At 40.0% G+C, this 21,490-nt stretch overlaps 2 protein-coding genes across 3 annotated transcripts in view; both read right to left on the reverse strand.

The window, feature by feature from the left end:
- Window positions 1-1,653, reverse strand: part of LOC134343605 (CKLF-like MARVEL transmembrane domain-containing protein 8) — a 63,690-nt gene extending 62,037 nt beyond the window's left edge. The window contains exon 1 of the mRNA XM_063042369.1: window positions 1,339-1,653. Within this exon, the coding sequence (XP_062898439.1) occupies window positions 1,339-1,467 (129 nt within the window). The 5' untranslated portion in view covers window positions 1,468-1,653. The remainder of the gene's footprint in view (window positions 1-1,338) is intronic.
- A 15,210-nt stretch (window positions 1,654-16,863) lies between these two features.
- The window catches only part of LOC134344390 (glycerol-3-phosphate dehydrogenase 1-like protein), a 52,192-nt gene continuing 47,565 nt past the window's right edge, over window positions 16,864-21,490 (reverse strand). For both annotated transcript variants that reach the window (XM_063044099.1, XM_063044100.1), the window contains one exon: window positions 16,864-19,567. In XM_063044099.1, coding sequence (XP_062900169.1) covers window positions 19,471-19,567 — 97 coding nt within the window. In that variant the 3' untranslated portion in view covers window positions 16,864-19,470. The remainder of the gene's footprint in view (window positions 19,568-21,490) is intronic.

Raw genomic sequence — 21,490 nt, forward strand, 5'->3', positions numbered from 1 at the left:
TCTGGCGGACAGAGCGTAGGTGTTCAGCAAAGCGGTCTCCCAGTCTGTGTAGGGTCTCGCCAATATATAGAAGGCCACATCGGGAGCACTGGATGCAGTATATCACCCCAGCCGACTCGCAGGTGAAGTGTCCCCTCACCTGGAAGGACTGTTTGGGGCCCTGAACGGTGGTAAGGGAGGAAGTGTAAGGGCATGTGTAGCACTTGTTCCGCTTACAAGGATAAGTGCCAGGAGGGAGATCAGTGGGGAGGGATGGGGGGGGGGGTACGAATGGACAAGGGAGTCGCGTAGGGAGCGATCCCTGCGGAAAGCAGAGAGAGGTGGGGAGGGAAAGGTGTGCTTCGTGGTTGGATCCCATTGGAGGTGGCGGAAGTTACGGAGAATAATATGTTGGACCCGGAGGCTGGTGGGGTGGTAGGTGAGGACAAGGGGAACCCTATTCCTAGTGGGGTGGCGGGAGGATGGAGTGAGAGCAGATGTGCGTGAAATGGGGGAGATGCGTTTGAGAGCAGAGTTGATGGTGGAGGAAGGGAAGCCCCTTTCTTGATGGTGGAGGAAGGGAAGCCCCTTTCTTTGAATGACGAGATATAGCTTTAAAGGGGGGGGGGGAAGCTAAACCAGTGTTCAAATTTGACAATTGGTGAAAAAACATTAAAACATCTTTGAAAATGCACGCAGTCTCTGACCTGATTTGTGATTCTCGGTAATATATTTTAAAAAACCTTAATGCTTGTGTGCATAGTTCTTGGAATCATCCTCATTACAAATTCGTAGGACTATTTTTACATGTCCTGGGAATAGGAACTGCTGAGAAAATTGTCATGTTAATTGGCCTCTCCCCTCGGTGTGATGCGGCGCCAAAAAATATCATCACGTATTCCAGATTACATTGGGCAAATGAAGGAAGTCACACCAAAACCGTAAAAACAAAGATAATTAGAACAATGTGAAACTGGCATTTAAGAGCCGTGTGACTGAAGTGTTATCACTGATTCTATTAGAAAGGTAGGAACGGGTATTATATATACTGTATGTAATGGTGTATCTCAAAACGGGGGGGGGGGGGGTGGTGAGAAGAAAGAGCTAAAGTGGAGGTTTGGTTATTCTACAAGACTGGTCCAATTATCCCCAGACACAGTTCAAATCTACATGTCTCTCGATCTCCAATCACCATATGGAATTGAATAAGATAAATTTACATTTATCACCAACTATAAAGCACGCCAGGTCAAAGGAAACCAAAAGATTTGGTCCTTTTAAATTCTGCCCAGCTGGTTTCAAAGGGATTTCTCCCAGCCGGAACACAAAGTAAACTCTTTGCAGAGCGCCGTCACTTACAATCTCGGCGATCATGAGCAGCCCGGGAAAGGTCTTGAGGAAAGCCCGGTCGCAGCTCCTGGCCGTCGAGCCGAAAGACGAGGTGTAGGTGCTGCTCGTTGTGCTGATAGTCCGGGGTCGATCTTCCATCTTTGAAAGGACACGGCGCTAACTTTGGAAACTTTGCCCGTGTATCACTGGGAATCGGAGCCGGGCGCCGAAGTCAAAGCTGCGGGAAATCCATGGTATTGAACCTCGGAGCCCCAGCGACAATGCGGCAGCGCGGACAGCCGGCGGGCCACACTCCCCCAGGTGGCTGAGATAACGTCAGGTAAACTCAACAGAGCATTCACCGCCGTCTCTACACGCCCCCCTGCAAATGGTAACATTGCTCATCACTTTTTAAAGATACAGTCTAGCGAATTTCTGTTCAGCTTTCACATTTTATATTTTAACCCCTGCAGCAGTGATTCTTCTATTGTTCGTTCTATATGCGACTCTATACCATTTTACAAAATCCTCCGGCGTGACCTAGAAATTATGTTCCTGTTTTCTCAGGGAAAATCTGCCTTTAGATGCCACAGTAAAAATTATGAAAAACATGACGGACATAGATGAAAGGTCTTTCTTTCTCGCGGTATAGGGGAGTCTAAAACTAGAGAGCACAGATTCGAGAAAGAAAAAATGACGGAAGAGACCTGAGGGGCAACTTTTCCACAGAGAGGACAGTGGGTATGTGAAATGAGCTGCCAGAGGAAGCTGTAGTGGTAGATACAATCACAGAATTTAAAAGACATTTTGACAGGTACATAGGTGGAAAAGATTTAGTGGGATATGGGTCAAATGCAGGCAAGTTAGACTAGCTCAGATATATTCCTTGGTTGGCACGCACGAGAAGGGCTGAAGGGTCTTTTTAAGCTGTATAACTTTTTGACTATTATATGATCAGGTGATTGCATATATGAAGATGAACTTTGCATTTGATGTCATTCACTGAAGGGATTTTTTTTTCGTCAGTAGTTTGTTAGGACTACCCATTGCATCATCCAAGGGATGTGACTCTGAAAGCCAGAAAGTCAAATCTTGTACACCCTGAATGTATATGTCAATGATACCACAATGGCAACTTTGTGGCATGTAACACCTTTAAAGTAGTGATGTATTAGTGCAGTACGAATAGAGTTTAATTAAAACCATTCTGTTAACCACTGTTGCTTTATAATACTTCTTCAGAATAATTGGGTTAATTTACTAGATCAAAATTACTTTAAACAAGAAATCCAATATAAAAACCATTCATTCATTTTTGTTAATCCAAAATGTGGCAGCGATTGTAAGTGTAAAATGTTAATGTTGTTTTCAAATAATATACTGTAGGTTAGTTGGAACATCCCAGGTTGCTACTTTATTTGACCAATGCCTGAAGAAACAGGAATTTCCTTGGAATGAAGATGACCCATAAAATCTCCTGCAACAAGGAACTGGAGCCCATTTTATTTTCTGAGGCAGGTGCAGTCACCTGAATCTGCTGTACTCCAGGACTCTGTTAATAATAGATTCTGCATTAGATATACTCAGTGACTGGGATTCTTGAGAGAAGAATTCCAAATATTCATTGCCCTCTGGATGAATAAATTTCTTATTCCAGTCCTTTGTTTAGAGTCTGTGATTCTGGTTTCCATATATCATCCTTGCATATCCCTGTCATAGCCCATAAAGACATCCTCTTTTTCTTCTAAGCTCAAGAGAGTTTTCTTAATTGCTCCTCTTTGAACAATTTTTGTATGATTATAATTGTCCCCTATCTCATTACTCAAATATGTTGACCTAGGAAAAGGAATATCTCAAACAAATCATTTATAATGAAATGCTTCTTTACAGTTACTTCCCTCATCTTAATTCCTCCCCTCTTGTAACAAATAATCTGACTATTGGTAAAGTATCACTATTTGCATCAGTCAGAGTTACAGAGTCAAACAAAATGGAAACTTTGGTCCAATTCACCCAGTGTTGCCCAGTGAACTTGTCTTGTCTGCCTATGTTTGGCCCTTAGACTCTCCAACTCATGTACTTGTAGAGATAGCTTTCAAATGTTGCTAATCCAGCCACCTCAACCACTATTTCTGGCAGGTCATTCCAAGTATGCAGCATCTTTGCATGAAGAATTTGCCCCTGATGTCACTTTAAAATTTCTTCTCTCTGTTCTAAAACCGATGCCCTCTTGTTTTTCTCACCCCTTCCCTTGGGAAGAAGACAGCCTGCGCCCATCTTGCATACCACCCGTCAATCTCCTGAGTTCCAGTGTATACAGTCTTGGTCTACATAACCTTTCCTTGTAACTCAAGCTCCCAAGTCCAAGCAACATCTGGGTAAATATTTTCTACACTCCCTCGAGTTTAACATTATTTTTCCTCTTACAGGGTGACCAGAACTGTATGCAATACACCAAGTGTGGTGCCGTGCATATTGAATATGTCTTGTGTAACTGCAACATAATGTCCATAGATCCCTCAAAGTTGTCGCACAAGTTGGTTGGGTGGTAACGAAAGCATAACCATCTTGGTGTTAGCCTTCAATAGTCAGGGGATTAAGTCAAGAATGGTGAGGTATCATTGCGGCCCTAAAAAACTCTGATTAGGCCACACTTGCAATATTGTGTTCAGTTCTGAATGCCTCATTATTGCAATCTCCAACAACTTTATATATATATATATGTGTGTGTGTGTGTGTGTGTGTGTGTGTGTGTATGTATATGTGATATATATATGTGTGTGTGTATGTATATGTATATATGTATGTATATATATGTGATATATATGTGTGTATGTGTATATATATATACACACACACACACACATATACATACACACATGTGGTAATCCATAGTTTTCATTATTATGCATTGCAACATACTCTACTACACAGAGGCTTTTTTTTTACACAGAGTGGTAAATGCATGGAACATGCTGCCAGGGGTAGAGGTAGAGGTAGATACATTAGGACATTTAAGAGACTGGTATGGGCACGTGGATGAAAGAAAAATGAAGGGTAATGAGCTATGTGGGAGTTGAGCGTCACAACTTCCGGCTCACAAAGACCATAAGAACTTAAGTGTCATGAGCCCTGTAGGCCTCTGCGGCACGCCGTAGAGCAGTGGTCCCCAACCTCCGGGCTGTGGACCGATACCGGGCTGCAAACCATGCAGGGTTGCAGCAGTAGCCGGAGCACACCCAGCACATTTTTTTTTTAAATTGCCAAAGTAAACAAGCTAATTAGTTAGGTGCTGCCCAGAAGCCAGTCTTCATTAGAGGAACTGAAGTGGAGAAGGGCAATAACTTTAAATTCTTCAGCATTAAGGATCGACGTTTTTCTCTCTGAAAAGTGTCTGAGGATCTGTCCTGGGACCAGCATGTAACTGTCATTACAAAGAAAGCACGACAGCGCCTACACTTTATTAGAAGTTTGTGTAGATTCAACATGTCACCTTGATCCTGACAGCCCTGTCTTTTCAGCCTGTCTGGGCTGGCGTTTAAATAGACAAAACAATGGAACAGCTAAAGGCTCCAGCGCCCTGGAAAGAGGAGTGAACATCATGTAGAGCAAGTGAAATCGGCAACTGCCTCTGATCTGGGCCGACATTTACGTGCTGGGCGGCACCTAATTAATTAGCTTGTTTATTTTGGCTTTTTTCTTAAAGATGTGCTGGGTGCACTCCGGATACCGCTACACCTCTGCATTCTTTGCAGCCCGGTATCGGTCCGCAGCCCGGAGGTTGGGAACTACTGCTGTAGAGCATTGGGCTTCTAGGTTTCTCAAGCATATGTATTTACTAATTGTTGTCCTAACAAGAGTCGTTAAGCCCTTGTGCTTTCTGTTTGACCTTTGAGTGGCACGGGTTTTGCACTTTCTATATTTATTTAATGTGGAATCCTGTTAAGTTTTTTTTGCAGAGTCCCTGTGTTTAGAATGATGTTTTACATTGTCACTCACTCATGTCACCAGTGCTCTGTTGGTGTTCCGATGTATAAGCTCTTGTTTTCTGTCTCTACATGGGAGTCTGTCGTCCCTCCGCACCTAGGTTGAGTCACGGTCAGCGCTCACTGTGACAGAGTCTGTCATTCCTTCACACTTGGGTTCAGTTGTGGCCAGCATTCACTATGACAGTAAGGCCTTAAGACACAGGACTGAATTAGGCCATTCAGCCCATCGAGTTTGCTCCGCCATTCAATCATGGCCGATTTATTACCCCGCTCAACTGTATTTGCCTGCCTTCTCCACATAACCGTTGACACCCTTACTAATCAAGGACCCATCAACACACATCAAAGTTGCTGGTGAACGCAGCAGGCCAGGCAGCATCTGTAGGAAGAGGTGCAGTCGACGTTTCCCATCAACCCATCCACTTTAAATGACTTGGCCTCTACAGCCATCTGTGGCAAAGAATTCCAAATATTCGCTACCCGCTGGTGAAAGAAATTCCATGCTAATTCTGTTGAATCAGACTCTGTCTCTTCAAATGTTGGTAGATCCTGTATCTCAGAATCTCCTCCAGCAACTTAGCCACTACTAATGTCAGACTCACTGGCCTGTAGTTTCCTGGCTTGTTTTTTTTTTCCTACCCTCTTTTAAAAATCAACCACTTTCCAGTTGTCTAGAACTTGACCTGTGGCCAGACATAAAGCAAAAATCTCTGCAAGGATTTCCACAATTTCTTCTAGCTTCCCACAATGTCTGAGAATGCACCAGGACAGGCTCTGGGAATGTATCTAACTTAATGCACTTCAATGCCTTATCCCTGCTAATTATATGTGGTCACAGACAACAACACTCATATTTCTATAATTCTCTCCAATAAAAACTGAATGGAAATATTCATTAAAAATCTTTCCTTTGGTTCCACAGTTTTGTCTCTCCTGTTTTTTTCTAATCACACAGTTACATGCTGGATTGTAGTGGTCCACTACCCTTGTACCTTGCTTAACATGTCAATCTTCACATGTAGGTGCAAGGAGCTCATAGTCTTCTCCAGGTCCTTTCTTTAAAAGATTGTGAAAATTGAACGGCTATTCCACTCAGGTGGCATCACATCTGACCTCACCAAATTTGCAGCAATGAAATCTTTGTAGCATGTATTATGTGACAGAGGTGTTTCAGGCACTGTAATAATACAGATATTAATTGGGAATATGAACGCAGAATAAATTCCGGTCAAGTGACACCCCACTTAAACCTCTAACCCAGTATATTCTTTTCCCCCTTCTTCCCTCTTGGGGAACAATGCTCTTGAACAGAAAATCCTACAAAATGTAGTGGATATGGCCCAGTCGATCACTGGTAAAGCCCTCCCCACCATTGAGCACAACTACATGAAACACTGTTGCAGGAAAGCAGCATCTATCATCGGGACCACCCTCCCCCCCACCCCGCCGCCCCCCACCCCCCACCACCACCTAGGACATGCTCTCTTCTCACTGCTGCCATCAGAAAGAAGGACTGGTGCCACCAGGTTCAGGAACAGTTACTACCCCTCAACCATTAGGCTCTTGAACCAAAGGGGGTAACTTCACCTCACTTTCACTTGCCCCAACATTGTAACGTTCCCACAACCAAAGGCAAGAGTAAATCAACAAGAGAATGGCATAAAAAGAAGAAAATTCATGCTTTGAAATGGCCGAGTCGGTCTTGAGCTTCATCCTATAAAAATGTTGTGGAAAGACCTGAAGCAAACAGTTCATGCATGGAAGCCCACCAACATCCCAGAGTTGAAACAGTTTTGTAAGGAGGAATGACCTAAAAATCCTCCAAGCCGATGTGCAGGACTGATCAACTGTTACCGGAAATGTTTAGTTGAAATTGTTGCTATACAAGGGAGGTCACACCAGTTACTGAAAGCAAAGGACTTGTATGAAGTTCTGATCACATTTTAGGTCCTACTTGTGCAGAAACAGAGAAAATTCTACAGGGTTCACAAACTCTCTAGCACTTTTGTACACTGCCAAAATTTGTATATTATTATCAGCTAGTTGAACTGCATTCTGGACAGTACCAGTCAAAAATGGAACAAACCCTGTCAAACATTGGAAAGCTTTCATCCTGGTCTTTTTCTTCAAAATATAAATTCACACAATTAATATCAATCTACTCTACTATGATATTTGATATGATTAATCATTGAAAGGTACCTCTGCAGCGTGCATTTGCTGTGCTCATTACTCCCATGCTGAACAAAAGCCTATTAACTACTCCAGAAGGTTAAATAATATCTCTATTGCATCTTGCGCCACAGTTATTTTACAATTCCTTTTTGTATGACTTATACATACATGCATTTTGTCAATCATCCTAATTCATTAGGATTGTTTTTAAGTAGCCATAATAATAGAGGTCAAGGAGAGAGAAATGAGGCCAATTTAAAAGAATATGTCCTATTCACTGCAAATCAATTAGACAAGTCTGTCATTTATTGACAGGTCAGTAGAGGTTGTAATTCAAAACCCTTGGAAATTAAAAATAGTTTTTGTCTTCTTATGCCCTGGTAAAGATGTCACTTGTTATATAAATTGTCCACGGATATCCCAGATTTGATCCACAGTCTGTGCTGAACCAGTTTATGTTAACTGGTGACCGTGAGTGATTTCTGCAATTGCTCTCACCATCTTCCATAAAGTCACACTTCAGCGTAGGCTGTAGTCAAAAAGCCCTAGCCTATCGAGTTGCCTCTTATAAACTCAAGCCCTTCAATCCCAGTAACATCCCTGAGCATCTTTTCTGCACCCTTTCCAGTTAATGCAATCCTTCCTATAGCTGGGTATAGATCTGATATGATATGATCTCAGCAATGTCTTGTATAGCTGTAATACACCACCCCATCTGCTGTACACAGTGCCCTGACCAATGAAGGCCAACGTGCCATTTGCCATCTTCACCACCGTCTACCCATCTCTGCTTTGAGGAAACATGCACTCGTACCTCTAGGTCCCTCTGTTCTACAGCACTCTCCATATTGATTTGTTCCTTAATGTAATGATTGTAACATTGTTTGCTGCCCAGTCACACAAAGCCTCATCTTCCAGTGACTTTATTTGAGGCTGATTTGTCTTGTACCATTTTAATCCCAGTCTGTTAATGAGTGCCTTCCACTGGGGACACAGGCTGAGGATGAGCTCAACTGTGAGGACTCCTTGTACGCAAACATCATTCACACTGATGGCTGGGGGGAGCTGGGGAGCGTGGTGCTCAGGGCCTTGTGGAAAAAAAATTTTTGAAACATTCCGTTTGTTCAGTTTACATTTTCTCAAAGTTGAAGTGATTGAAATTACTTGTTTAATAATACAGCTGCAACAAACTAAAAAGGTCATATAAAAAGCCCAAAGCATTCTATGATTTGTTACAATGTCCACAAAATGTAATAATTGGCCCATATTGTGTCTCAAGACACAGCAATTAGTTTGCTACCTCAAAGCTCGTGTAATACTAACCTTTGGCGCAGTCTGTATAAAGTTTGCAAGTTCTCTTTGTGACCTTCTAGGTTTTCCCACTGTGCTGTGCTTTCCTGTCACATCCCAAAGTCATGTTGGTTGTTTAGATAGCTACCATAAGTCATCTCCAGTGTTGGTTACAGCACAAAGCATCAATGATAGGAACGGCAGAGGGTATGGGGATTGTTGTGCTGGGAGCCAGTATGGGCTGTTGGGCTGAGTGGCTTCCCAATCAGATATAAGGATAAGGGCTCAGCTAATTACTGCCTGATAGGTTAGACTTCAAGGTTTTTTTTGGGGGGGAATGCAGAAGTACAAATAAAAGGTGAAACATTCCCTTTATCCTATGCCATGAGTAGAAGGAAAAGTGGAAATTACAGTCATCTTCAGATATGCAGAACTAGAAGAGGCAAATGAAGTGCAAATATTACATCAGGTTAAAGTGAAAGTGACCAGCGATCATTTCTGGTACAACAATCCAAAACAACACAAGTCAGCATTCAGCAGAATAAAGAGTAATAAGTAACAGCTGGCATATATATTTGGCTGATGACCAAGTTACTGAATGAAGTTCAGTAAAGTTAATGGGATAATATTAATGCAGTTGGTTTGTAAATGAAGTTCAAAAAGTGTTCAACAAAGTCCACATAGTAGACACGTTAGTATTTTGAAATCCATGACTCAAAAAGAATAGAGCAGTGTGGATACAAGATCAATCAGAGAACATAAATTTAGTGTATTATGTGTGAACTCTCAGACAGTATACATGATGTTTCCAAGGGATTGTGTGCAGGGCCATTATTCTCATTGAAGACCAAGGCATTGCAAAACAGGAAAACATTTTTCAGAGAGAGTACGTGACCTGTAAGCTCGCCTACCAGTAAGAGAGAGTTGAGAAAGGATTCAGATGTACTTGAAAGTGTGAGGCATTTTTAGTAGGAAGAATGAGATTGGCATATAGTCTGACAAAAAACTAAGATACTGCAGGTATGGATTCAAATTTTCAAATGTAGCAGAAAAAAAAAGTGAGGCACCCTTTAAAAAGCATGTGCAACCCTTAGCAATATTTTAATAGTTTTGGTATAAATGCTATCACTATTTAAAGATGTCACAAAATGCTTTACAATTAATGCAATGCTTCCTTGAAATGTAGTAACTGACTACCCTGTAGTATCACGTGGGAAACACACATCCAATTTGCAAATAGAAAAGCCAGTAATGTGATAATAAGCAGAAAGTATGCAATCCTGGCTTATTTCAGATTTCTAGCATTCACTTTACTTTCCATTGCTAAGTTTGGAGTTATTCTGCACTTCCTGACTAATCCCTTGTACCTTCACATGTTCCACCCCCACATTCTCTTATCACCATTTGTCACTTAATGTCACCTGCCTTCCAATCTGTCACAGACATTCACTTTTGCTCTTCTCTCTCCTCACCAGTCTCCTGCATCTTAAAACTTGTTTTATCTCTCTCTTTCCCCCCGTCTGACCAAGCATCATCAGCCAAAAGCATTAACTGTTTCCTTCTCCTCGGATGCTGTCGGACCTGCATTTATTTCTCAAGTTATCGAGCCTTGGAGAGATACAGCATGGACGCGCATTTTATTACCAAATTATGTATGCAGAGTAGAACTCTGAAACTTTTCTTACAGATAGCCATAGTCAGCTATCCTTTCATACTAATCCTACTTTAACCTCATTCACTATTCTTCCCACGTTATTATCAACTTCCCAAAGATTCTTCCACTGTAGGGACAATGGGTAATTAATGAACCAGCCTGTAGGTGGGATGTGTGAAGCAACTGGAGCACCCAGTCAAAACCCATGTGGTCACAGGGAGAAAATGCGAACTCCACACAGACAGAACCAGAGGTCAGCAGCAAACACTGGACCAGGTGACCCACTGTTAATAATGGCTTTTAGATTGAGAGATAAGTATTGCACAGGTTATTAAAGAGAACTTTCTTAAGAACTACAGGAAGTGGTTAAAGCAGATGTTACTGAGGTATTGAAAGAAGGGCTGGATAAGGTAATGGAGAATTTTTTTTAAAAAGGAGGAAATCTGCAGATGCTGGAAATCAAATACATACAAAATGCTGGAGGAACACAGCAGGCCAGGTAGTATCTATGGAAAAAAGTAAACAGTTGATGTTTCAAGTCAAAACTCTTCATCAGTACTGGAAAAAGATGAGAAGTCAAAAGATGAGGAGGAGAATAAATACGGGGTTCAGTGATGGATGGGGAAAGACTGGTGTGTAGGCTCTATGATTGAGCCAAATAGCCTCTTTCTGTGTCCTACATCCAGTGCACTCCCATCTAACATTAGTGGCATCTTTTCCATTCACTTAAGAGGCAGGGTTTAACATTTCATTCAAGATATGGCACAAAGCAGTTACTGCTGAACCTTTAGTGGTTAAACATCAAAAGAATGTGTTTTTTCTGGGAATCTATCTTTAGGAAACATGACAAATACAGAAAATAATAGAATTGTATAGGAATGAGTTCTGGTGAGTTTGTAAAATTAGATGTTGCTCTCCTTAAAGAAGTTTGAGGTTATACTTGATTTAACGTGTCCAAATCAAGAATTTGTTTTGATAAAATAAATAAAAAAGCAACTTAAAGAATTAATCTGTGGTTGCTGTGAGTATAAGTGTGAAAGTACTGGTGACTGATTGTACTTCCTGCTGTGCATCTAGTCCCATCCTTTGAGATACAGTTGCATATATAGTATTGGACTAGTGACCCAGACGCCAGCCAGTGGTGTCTTGGCATTAGCACTGGACTGAGAGGAGAGTGGTCCTGGGTTCGAATCTGGTTTCCATCCACACTGGGTTGAGTGTCGAATTAGCAACTCGGCCTCATTTTTTAAAAAATGCTTAAGAAATGGCCAAGATGCCGAGAGGAATAACAGCATTTAGTGATCCAGAGGTTTGCATGATGTCCCATAGGCACAGGTTTGAAAGTGGCACCAAGGCCACGGATGAAATTCAATTTTCCCTATAAATCTGGAGTAAAAAGATAGTGTTGACGTGGTCTTTAAGTGGTTCTGGGTTCACAGCAATATGTTGAAATCCCAAACAAACTATCGACTGCAAAGGCAATTGGGTTATGACAAGTAATTTATTAGCAAATCCTTCACTGCGTACATGTACAAAACATTACAGTAGGCATCTATAGTAGATTTCAGATGTGCCAAAAGAACAAAACGTGATATGAGTAAACTGTTTGTATGTAGTGAACATTCCTGGAAAAAAAATTGGTTTTATTTAGAGATACAGTGTGGAATAAGCCCTTCCAGCCATACTCCTCTGCAACCCCCAATTTAACCCTAGCCTAAAAATGGGACCATTTACAATGACCAATTAACCTACGAACTGGTATATCTTTGGACTGTGGGAGGAAACCAGAGCACCCAGAGAAAATCCACGCATTCCACAGGGAGGACGTACAGAATCCTTACAGATAATGTCGGAATTGAACTCTGAGCTCCACCCCAAGCTGTCATCGCATTGCACTAAATGCCAGATTCAATAACGATGTTCAAAAGAGACCATTTTAAAGGATTGTGAAAATAGGACTGTGGTGTTGGGGGCGGGGGGGGGGGGGTGGGAGTGCAAAATTACCTTCTTCTGTGTTTCCATTCATAGAATATTTCATTTTCTCACATAGAATGGAATTACTTCGCTTCATGAATGGGACAGGGTAGTTCAAATGGACTGAAGATAAATTATGGAAAACATATCCACAAAATCAGCCTGTATTCAAGATTAAATGAGGCAGTCAGGTTAAAATGAATGAAGATATGTGGAATCATTTTCTCCCCCGATGAAAATCAATTCTGCTCCTCTTGTCCCAGTTCATGTTCCAACTTCAGTGTATTTCCATTTTTAAATGAAAAATGAAATGCCTACTTAATTCATTTCCTCAATTAATTCCTTATTAAGTTAGTGGAAACAATACCTGCATATATTACAAATCATATTACTTTAGATGGGAGAAAATGGAATAGTATTCAAAAAAGTTCTTCCATGTCATCACACGTATCATATTGTTACAAAGAGCTCTACATGGTTTGAGAGGCCTTGAAAATTTCTTCTTGCTGTGAATTCCATGTTTTCCAAAATAAATCAGCATAATTAAACTTTATTTTGAGATATTAGTTTACAATGATCATATCTGGGTGCAATGTTGTACAATGACATTGTCTTTCCCAGCAGTGTTAAAAAGTTAAGAAATTACATTAGTAAAACATCTTAATTCATAATTTAAATTTTTTGTTTATTTTTAGTTCATTTTTAGCAGTATCACAAATTCATTGCACACCTTACTTATTTGGCAGTGTTTTAAAATTCACTTTCTCCATCAGTAGTCTTTGCTCTCAGTTGGAGACATTTGTCAGTCCTTTAGAGCTGTGCTTTTACGCAAGCGTAACTGGATTTTGATTATCACAATTCTCAATATGTTATAGAAAAATCTTGTTTGATGAATGAAAAGGTGTTTGAAGCCTAAATAAAATTGTTCTAGAAGTATAAACATAAGCCTCATGCACAAAGAAGTCACCGATTTCATGCTTTATATTTATTGCTGCACAGATGCTGGTTGTTTCCAGCATTTTCTGTTGCTATTTTAGATTTGTAGCATCTTGGCTGAGAATAGAATGGCTTGTTTTTGATATTAAAAACTTTCCCTTCCCCCCACTATCGAAGGCTCAAGAGAAGTGCTCCATTTAATCAGTTCAGTTTTCATATGCTTGGTCAGAGACCTGGTACCTATATTTACTACCGTTCCCACATACAGCCTTTCTGAAAGAAATTGATGTATGAGACCGAAAGCATGGTTCCTAATTTCATTCCCATTATTACCCTTGGAATGCCGAAGGAAAGTGATGTTATTCTGATGCACTGCCATGCTCAAAGAGTAGGGAACTGTCATTTGTGATGTTAATTTAACTGAAGAATGTGGGCTCTTAGTCTAAAAAAATTAGCAGCATAATATCTTTGCACTCAGTAATCAATTAAGCCAACACAGGTACCACTTGTATGCAATTTTGTTTTCTAAATATAGAATTAGGGTTTTCTGAACAAGACACTGTCCTTCCCTTTCATTATACTTATGTGTTTAAGTCCTGATTTAATGGGCAGGGTAAACGGAGTTCAGCTAGACTTTCAGTATCGACAATCTAATGAGTCTACATGAGATCTGATCTATGGGTTCCACAAACAAAAACCTGTACTTGCCCTTTATTATTTAGTTTGGCTTTAGAACCCCTTGCTATTGCTCTTAGAGATTCTAATACTGTCCAGGGTATTAAGAGAGGGGACAAAATACACAAGGTTTCGTTAAATGCAGGTGACCTGTTAGTTTATATTTCAGATCCTAGAAAATCCATTCCTTCTATGTTATTTATATTTTCTGAATTTAGTAGTTTTTCTGGGTATAAATTAAATTTACATAAGTGAGTTATTTCCTATTAATAATTACTTGGATCCAAATCATCAAGTACCTTTTAGTATTGCTAAAAATTACTTTACCTGTCTCGGTATTAAAATTACTAAAAATTTTAAGGACCTCAATAAATATAATTTTTTTCTATTAATTGAATACACCAAACACTTTCTAAATGGTCGCCTATGACAGTATCATTAATAGGCTAATTAATGCAATTAAAATGATAGTTTTACCAAAATTCTTATATATATTTCAGGCAGTTCCTTCCTTTGTTCCTAAAACATTCTTTGACAGAATAGATTCTATAATCTTATCTTATATTTAGAACAATAAAAATTCTAGATTGAGTAAACCCTTGTTGCAGAAATTAAAAAAGAATAGTGGTATGGCTTTGCCAAATTTTAGAGTGTATTACTGGGCAATTAATACTCGATACATTACTTTTTGGATTCACTCTTCAGATATACATGAATGTCTTTCATGGTTGGATTTGGAGGAAAACTCGGTGAAGGGATTCTCTTTGGCCTCTTTACTGGGAGCTCCTCTTTCCTTTTTGTTTTCTAAGATTAGTAAACAAGATTTTAATCCCATTATTAAACATACAACATACATTAAGAATTTGGTTTCAGTTTCATAGATTTTTTGAGTTAAATATTTTTATTCTTTCTAGCAATATCTATCTTAATTATTTTTTAAACCATCAATTTTGGATAATGCTTTTTTAGTTTGGAAAACCAAGGGAATAATAACTTTTTCAGATTTGTTTTTAGGGGATTGTTTAATGTCTTTTTCTCAGTTACTGGATAAGAATGATTTATCTAATGTACACTTCTTGAGATATTTAAAAATTAGGAATTTTTTAATGTGGTTTGTTGCCAAATTACCCTTCTGTTTATCCACCTAATTTGATAGATGCTCTCTTTCAGTTTAAACCATTTCAAAAAGGGTTGATAGCTATAATCTATAAACGGTTATTGAATTCATGAATGATATCTAATGATAAAATTAAACGTGCTTGGGAATTGGAATTTCAAGAGTCACTTTCAGATAATCAATGGAATAATATTTTTCATTTGGTTAATAACTCATCTATTTGTGCCCATCTTTCCTTGGTACAGTTCAAGGTAGTGCACTGGGCCCAGATGTCAAAGGATAACTAGTGCATATTTTTTCCGATATTGATCCTATTTGTGACAGATATAATATTGAGATGGCCACTTTAACTCATATGTTTTGGTCTTGTATAAAGCTAGATAATTTTGGAGAGGTGTTTTTAAAATGCTATCAAAAGTCTTGGATTTGGATTTACAACCTAATTTACTTACGGCAATTTTTGGGATTATCCCATCGGAAGCAGGAAATAATCCTGTTTCCGCTCAACGTATGATAGCCTTTTCGACTTTATTGGCTAGGAGGAGCCATTTTATTGAAGTGGAAGGATTCGAATCCACCTACTGTCTTTTATTGGCTTTCCTCCATTATGTCCTGTTTAAGTTTAGAGAAAATGAGTCGGACATTTGATATATCCTCTAAATGTGAGCAAATATGGCGACCTTTTATTTTACATTTTCATTTGATTTGATTTATTACTATTCCAATTACTTTATTTTTTTCTGAAGTTTTAGCTTTGATCAGAAAGTCTTTCCTTTTTTTCTTGGTTGTATTCTCTGAATGGACTGCCCAGTCCCATTTTTTTTCTTTTCTTTAGTTCAGTGGGGGTTTTTCCCCTTCATTTTAAATTTAAAGTTTATTTTCCTCTCTATGAATTGATAAGAGAACTAGTTGTCCTTTTTTTATTATATTTTGCATATTTGCTTATTGCTATGTATGATTATGATAATATCTATTTCATCTTTTGTCTATATTGTTGTTGATATATATATTTGAGATAATTCTCCCCTTGTCTGTATTATGTTTTCTCCAAATCAATAAAAAGATTATTAAAGAAAGAAAAACCTGTACTGTAAACCTGACAAGTCATGCAAATGTGAGAATAACTAAATCCTCCCACATCTCAGGGTTCATCTTTCAAATCTACCACCTTCATTAACTTTAAAGCATCTTCAAATTTAATCTCGTTAGCAACTGGTCAGACAGAAGGGAAAAAAAAACAGCTTTTAGGTTTGATGTTGAATTGCAATTCAAGCCAGGTTGGCAATGTGGCCTTTAACAAGTTCTCAGTGATTTGGTGATGTTGCCAGTGATCCGTCTGGAAGTATATGTTACAATCATAGTTTATAGACATGACCATGTTTATTTACAATACTCCTGCAGTGAAGACTATTTTAATAATGGTCTCATACATAAGGCAGGCAAAGGATCTTTAAAGTTCGTTTGCATTTGAACTCACAAAAAAGTATACTTCCTGCAGAGATTTGAATATGTTTGGTTTTAAAAAAAAGTGTTTTGTTTTTGCTTCTCTAAACTTATACAAATTATTTTCTCTTAAAAAAAAATCAACTAGTTCTTTTCCTGAGAGGATTTCAGCCCTTGGAGCAGCCAGATAGGGCCAGCCAGCCATCCCTCCCCCCAGGAATCTTCACTCTGTGTCCTGGTGCAGCAAGCCACTAACAATGCAGCATTTCTTTTCAGAGAATGAGGCCACTTCCCTAAAGACAGGTAACTATTACAGCATGCATTAAAATTATTGTCCCAGTAGCAATGGTTTTCAAATCAAAACTAGTAAAATGAGTGTTCCTCCAAGTCATACCCAGCACCTCACAAGGCAGCTGTGTAAGATACTCTCACCAACTTTTTCTGACCACAAGGGAAGTTCTAGCAGCCAAAACTCTTATCGCTATTTCTTCTACTGTACCAAATTTGTCTTCGTGCTATTAAATGTTTCTCACTGTGACTGTAATTAGCATGTCTGTACTCATTTTATCTAGTCACTTATAGATTCTAAAACCTGCCTTTGACCTAGTTCAACAATTTGCTGCGTTATCAGCATTTTTAAATTTTACATCATGTCTGCTCAGCTTTTTCATTCTATTGTGTGCCGTGAAAACTGACCAGTACATTTTCCAAATTCCATTGCTCCAACAGACTGTTACAGATCTGCATCAACTCAAAGCCACTGTGATTTGGTGTTCCTGTGCAAACAAGACTCCTGTTAGTTTAATGTGAAGCACCAGACTGCCATCTCAAATCAACTGCATTAAGGTGACTGGAAATGTAAGATTCCATAGTAGGGGGCATTTTCATGTCCAGGGAAGCCACCACCTACCTCATAAGGCAAGTTATTTTTTTAAAAAACACTTTCTCACATAAAGTGGCGAATATCTGGGAAGTGGTGGAGGCAGGTACAATTACAACATATAAAGGAAGGGTACTTGGATAAGAAGGGCCTAGAGGGATAAGGGCATAATATGGGCAAACGGAATTAGCAAACATAGCCATCAAGGCATGGTTCTGGTGGGCTGAGAGGGTCCATTTCTGTGTTCTGCTTTTATATGATCCTATGATTTGGCCTCTTCTGACTCAGATCGATCTCTCTTTCCCACTCTCGTCCCTTGATGGGAAATCCACTGTGGCTTCCAAGTCCAAGCCACAAGAGAAACATGAAGTCATGCCTTGGTTTGATCAGTTGGTACCAAACATCAGAAGAAAGGCCCACCAACCTTGGGCGGGCCTTGCGTCACATGCTGCAAGGTAAAACCAGGAAAGGTAATGTAGCTGCTTTTACCTGCATCTGTCTTAAGGCTTTAAAAAGAGTAAAGTATCAGTCAGGACAGCACCATGGCACAGCTTCAGCTACTGTACCTGGATTTGGTCCAGTACTATCTGTGTGGAATTTGCATATTCTCTATGGGTTTCTGCTTGCTGCTCCAGTTTCCAACACCCCAAAAATATTCTGATTGATAGGATAATAGGTCACTGCAAACTGCCTTTAGTGGACAAGAGCTATACGGCAGGAGAAACAGAAGTTGGGGTGGTATGTATAAGAATTGGCGCATGTGAGAATATAGGCTGCAAAGAAATAAGTGAGGGAGTGGGATTACTCTGAGCCAGAATGGACACAATGGGCCAAACGGCCAGCTATGCTTTAAGAGAATATGTTATGCACATGCTTGAGCTACAAATTCAGTGGATGCTGCATAGTGGGGGCAGGGAGGGAGAATGGCACTGTTTTGCAAATCGGAATCTTGGAAGAATGATTTTTTCCTTTGCTTCAGGGCAGCATTTTTTTGTGTCCATTTTGACGCTGCAGTTTTTCAAATGGAAATGGTAGCTTCTGGGCAGGTCAGAGGTGAGAGAGGCCACAGATGAGAGAGAAGGGAAAAGGAAATCGAGAGTCAGAGAGCCTTGGGACAGAAAATTCACTTGGGAGAGGGGTACGCTGTGGGGAAAGGAAATCAGCAGACTGGCTGGTGAGAAACTAAAGTGGTGAAATGTCAGCTAGCTGTTTATAATTTTTACATTATAGATATTGCACAAAAGGATACTTGTTTTAACTGCTCAAATCTTTGAAGTATTGCTTGAAGCCTCGGTCTTTTGGATCAGAGGTAAGAGAATTATCATTAGGAACTGATACTTTGAAGATTATATGACGCATCAAAATATAAAGTAACAAAACTGTCCCCATCTGAGAGGGTCTATTTGTATCTCACCAGGGAAAGTGATTTAGCTGCTGGTTCAAACCGACAGTAAGTCAGGTGTGCAATTAACTATAGTTAACATCAATATGCTTTTAATTACACAACTCTTAAAATTATGGATTTTCACATTATATATTAAAAATAACTAATAAAATTGACATTTTATTGAAAAAAATTTAAGGTTTGACAGTATTCTGTTATCAAGTTACAGAGTTAGTGATACCTGATATTCCATGAGCTATTTAATGCCTGAATTTGTTGTTTAACAATTCCCAATAACTAAATTTAGTTATGCATAAATGTTTGCTTGAACTTCATGCCAACATACATACAAACCATCAGCTACAGTATTTCCATTATAAATAGGCACTCAGATTAATAAAACTTTGTCATTTGTTCACTGTGGCATTTTTGACTGAATATTCATCTCCCTCCACCACAATATTGCAAACATTAACTGGCAATATAATGGAAACTCCATTAATACTGTATAACCGATTCATGTCACAAAATCTACTTCAGAGCAATCTAGTCAAATACAATCTCTTTAGTTGGTGATCCACACATCAATACTAGCATTAGCCCCATGCACAAGGAACTCTGTATGTAATCCACCTTAATGCAATTTTACATGTGTTCTGGATGGTGCTGCAGGCAGGATATCAGTTCTCCCACTGGCTTGCCTTCGTAGCAAATTTGATACACTGCTGTGAACAAAGGGAACCTACAACAAAAAAAAAACAAGATTGGATGGGTTTGTAACAATTCTTCCGATAAGATGGCAACACGTTCGGTCGCAGCGGCTTCTACGGGATCAACCGAAAGTGTTATTGTCCTTGTTAAACATTTTTTACAATCACAAGACTCAGCTGGACATTAAGGACTTGAAGTACTGCAGGTCAGAATCAGATTTATTATTACTGGCATGTGACGTGAAATTCGTTAACTTAGGCAGTAGTTCAATGTAATACATAAAGAGAAAAAATAATAAATTACAGTACTATATGTATATTGAATAGATTTTTAAAAATCATGCAAAAAACAGAAATACCGTATATTTTAAAAAAGTGAGGTACTGTCCAAGGGTTCAATGTCCGTTTAGGAATCGGATGGCAGGGGGGAAGAAGCTGTTCCTGAATCACTGACTGTGTGCCTTCAGGCCTCTGTACCTCCTACCTGATGGTAACAGTGAGAAAAGGGCATGCCTCCAGGTCCTTAATAATGAACACTGCCTTTCTGAGACACCACTCCCTAAAGATGTCCTGGGTACCTTGTAGGCTAGTGCCCAAGATGGAGCCAACTAGATTTACAATCCTAGGCAGTTTCTTTTGGTCCTGTGCAGTAGACCCCCATACCAGACAGTGATGCTGCCTGTCAGAATACTCTCCACAGTACATCTATGAAGTTTTTGAGTGTATTTGTTGACATGCCAAATCTCTTCAAACTCCTAATAAAGTATAGCCGCTGTCTCACCTTCTTTATAACTACTTGGGACCAGGTTAGATCCTCAGAGATCTTGACACCCAGGAACTTGAAACTGCTCACTGTCTCCACTTCTGATCCCTCTATGAGGATTGGCATGTGTTCCTTCGTCTCACCCTTCCATTGGTGAGTTGCTCAAAGGCAGAGAAACTGAAGGAGCTGGACTTGGTGTGAATCGTGATGCTGCCTGTGTCAGAGAGGCATCGGAGGGATTGGTGTGCCAAGGCAGTATACAGTCTAACAGCGAGCGATCGTCTCAGCTGCCTTTCTTGTGATCGCAAGACCCTGTTTCACGTTTTTAATGTGGAATGCTGCAAGTCTGATTCACTAATTTATTGGTGGGTGGTGGGGGGAGCTGCGCGGCCTCAGTAGTAGCGAGGACTAGCCCTCAAGACGCAGTGCCGCCCAGGAGAGAGGTGGCATCTGTGCGCTCCACTGGATGTCGTGTGGCGCGGTGTTCAAGCTGGAGTCAGTGCTGCCCCCCAGTGTTCATTCAGCAGAAGACAAGCTGTATTCTACTCAAATGCATACAGTCGGCCCTCCTTATCCGCAAGGGATTGGTTCCGAGACCCCCCCCCCCCGCGGATACCAAAAAACGTGGATGCTCAAGTCCCTTATTTAACCTGTCTCAGTGTGGGTGGACTTTAGGACCCAGGGCAGCACAGGACCCGCCGCCCTCAGTGTTTCTGTTCCGTTGACTTATAATACCTAATACAATGTAAATGCTATGTAAATAGTTGTTATACTGTATTGTTCAGGGAATAATAACAAGAAAAAAAGTCTGTACATGTTCAGTACAGACGCAACCATTGTAGCTCTTCTGGGAACGCTGATGCTGCCTCGGCATCAGTCGATGCTGATTCTCCCGTGATCTTTAAGTTCTTGAGGCTGTAGCGCTTTACATAGCTAGCCAGCCATCCCTTACTAGCCTTAAACTCCTTCTCCTGAACCCCCTCATAATAGTACTCATAGAGGCTAAGTGGGGTAGCACTAACACTTCCACGAATTTCAGCTTCTTCTGCTTTATTGTACGAATGCTTGATTCATTCTTACCGACCTTATGGCCCACTTCGGAATGCGACATGCCACTTTTCAAAAGATCTAATATTTCTAATTTCTCGGCGAGAGATAGCACTTAGCCTTTGAGGAATTGCTTTGACCACGT

Source organism: Mobula hypostoma, chromosome 3, assembly GCF_963921235.1.
Source record: "Mobula hypostoma chromosome 3, sMobHyp1.1, whole genome shotgun sequence".
In the NCBI taxonomy this organism is placed as follows: Eukaryota; Metazoa; Chordata; class Chondrichthyes; order Myliobatiformes; family Myliobatidae; genus Mobula; species Mobula hypostoma.